This window comes from Poecilia latipinna, unplaced genomic scaffold (assembly GCF_001443285.1).
Source record: "Poecilia latipinna isolate Pla-1442-1.1 unplaced genomic scaffold, P_latipinna-1.0 Scaffold1233, whole genome shotgun sequence".
Classification (NCBI taxonomy): domain Eukaryota; kingdom Metazoa; phylum Chordata; class Actinopteri; order Cyprinodontiformes; family Poeciliidae; genus Poecilia; species Poecilia latipinna.
In genome coordinates, this window is record NW_015113849.1 from 94,534 (window position 1) to 96,946 (window position 2,413).

The window sequence follows — 2,413 nt, forward strand, 5'->3', positions numbered from 1 at the left end:
ACTGTACTTAAGTACAGTAACGAAGTACTTGTACTTCGTTACTTCCCACCACTGGGTATCAGTATACAGCCTGTCTTTCATACAAAACAATAGTTAAAAACCAAGGCTGCAAACTGGTGAGGGATAAAGTTGTTAATAAAGGGTTATTAAACAATATAATGAGCTTTAAATATCTCATGAAGTCCAGTCCAGTTAATTATCCAGTGAATGAAAGACTATGAGTAAACTATAAACCTAACCAAGACCTGACCATCCACAAAAACATACTGGTCAAGAAAGGAGAATATTAATGTTAAGCAGATCCACAGTTTAGTTAGAGAATCTGTTGGTAGCGCAAATACTAGCTGTCCACTATAGACATGGCCTTTACAGATTGGTGGCATGATTGCTACATTTTTAAAGAGCATCATAGGAAGTCCTGTTTCCAATGTTGGGGGCCAGGAAACATGAAAAAGAAGGAGCTCTGATGAGGGCAAAATTGAACTTAAAAATTCCTTGTGTGGAAAACATGACCATAAGCTCCCTCCTCATGATGAAACACGGTGGTGGCAAAATCATACTGTGGGATTGCTTGTCTTAATAGGGTACAGGCTGGAGTTAATAGCATGACTGTTGGAAATACGTACAGAAAGAAATCTTAGCATAAAACCTTTTAGAGTTTCACCCACAACATGAGCCAAGAGCTAACCTGGAATGGTCAAAGCATATTCATGTGTCAGAAAGGCCTAGTCAAAGACCAGACCGGAATCCAGTTGAGAATCTGAGGCAAAATGTGCAAATTGATGTTTACAAGATAATGCCTTGGTCTTACTCAGTCACTAAACTTTCCAATGAAACACATTGAAGTGTATTGGTGAGACAGGATGGAAAAGTTCAAAAGGCAGAGATGCTATTCCAAGTCTCAAACAACATGCATCTATTGATTTTCAGAAGGAGGAAATGTTCAAATGTGGTCGTCGAATTCAAACCCCAAATCCCGCAGAGGGATCCTCAGGAGGGCTGTTTTCTCCGAAGAGCAAAGAAAGGAACTGGAGAGAACCTTTCGGAGGCAAAAGTACATCAGCAAAATGGACAGGAACAAACTGGCAGCTGATCTTAGCCTGAAGGAATCACAGGTAACAGAGTTGATGTAATCTGAGTTTTTCACTCTACAATCCCAAGAAAAACAAGAGTTAAAGGAGAATTTGACGCAAAACCTTATCTTCTTCCAGGTTGGGGTTACTTAATTAATAACCCCACCGTGAGGCAAACTGAAACGTTTCTCCGCTTTCTTGCTCCCTCAGGTGAAGATCTGGTTCCAGAACCGTCGTATGAAATGGAGAAACCACAAGGAGAAAGAGGTTCATAGCATCCGCTCCCCGATGGATGAGCTATTGGCCAGAGGCCGTCCACCTCAAGACGAAGTCCAAACGTCCCACAATCACGCGGACAAGAAAACAGACAGCTCAGCGCCACAGAAGAGCGCCAGAGACACATGAATGAGCTGATGCTGAGCAAGTGACTTGATCATGACTACAAAATTCTCTGCAAAGACTCTAATGCTGGCGGTACACACAAAGTTGTACAGGCTAACACTGAAAATGCATCTAAAGGTCAAATGAGCTTTGTATACAATTACATAAAATTGTGAAAATCCATTCTAGAAACCTTCTTCTAATTCGTTTTTTTAATACAGTTCCATGTAGGTAATATTTGCCTCAATGTCTTGAATGGATGGATAAGTTGTAAATTAAATGTTTTATTAAATCGTCACATTGTAAATAACATGATATACTTTTCTACTACACCATATTATTAGGGACTAATGTTGACTGTAGTATACAGGTATTGGTGAGTCCTCCACGTCTTTAGTTTAGTACTTTCCTCAAAATCTATCTGTATTTTATCATAAAAAAAAATGATGAATGCATGGGAAAAATTTGGTGGAAATTGCTGTTTAAGTGTGCGATGGTGTTTTATAAAAGACACAAAATGTATATTTGGGTCATGATAACTGCATGCTCACAATTATGATACAAAAATAATACGTTAGAAGACTAAGGGAACGTTTGAAAAAAAAATGCTTAAGTAAAAAGCTTTGACAAAAGAGTTTAATATTTAAAAATCAGGACATTTCCTCCATCAGGGTTCAAATAATTCATAAATCACCCATGTTAATGTTATTACGATTTGTTGTATCGTTTGCAATAATGCCGCTGCTGGCACCACCACCCCCAACTCAAATCTATCAAATTTAAGTAGATGACTTAGGCTAATAATGTGAAGTGCAAACTAATCAAAAATAAACAGATATATTGTGAGATTTGCTATTTTAACTTCAGCTAATAGTTGGACTATGAAGGGCAAATGAGTGGATGTTTTGTTAGAGAATAAAGGAAAAGATTCCCAACTCTTAAAGCTGAAGCATATAACT

The 2,413-nt window shown here is 38.1% G+C and overlaps 1 protein-coding gene across 1 annotated transcript in view; it reads left to right on the top strand.

The window, feature by feature from the left end:
• Positions 1-1,761, top strand: part of dbx2 (developing brain homeobox 2) — an 11,306-nt gene extending 9,545 nt beyond the window's left edge. The window contains exons 3-4 of the mRNA XM_015054175.1: positions 931-1,115; positions 1,284-1,761. Of these exons, the coding sequence (XP_014909661.1) occupies positions 931-1,115; positions 1,284-1,478 (380 nt within the window). The 3' untranslated portion in view covers positions 1,479-1,761. The remainder of the gene's footprint in view (positions 1-930; positions 1,116-1,283) is intronic.
• The last annotated feature ends 652 nt before the right edge of the window (positions 1,762-2,413 follow it).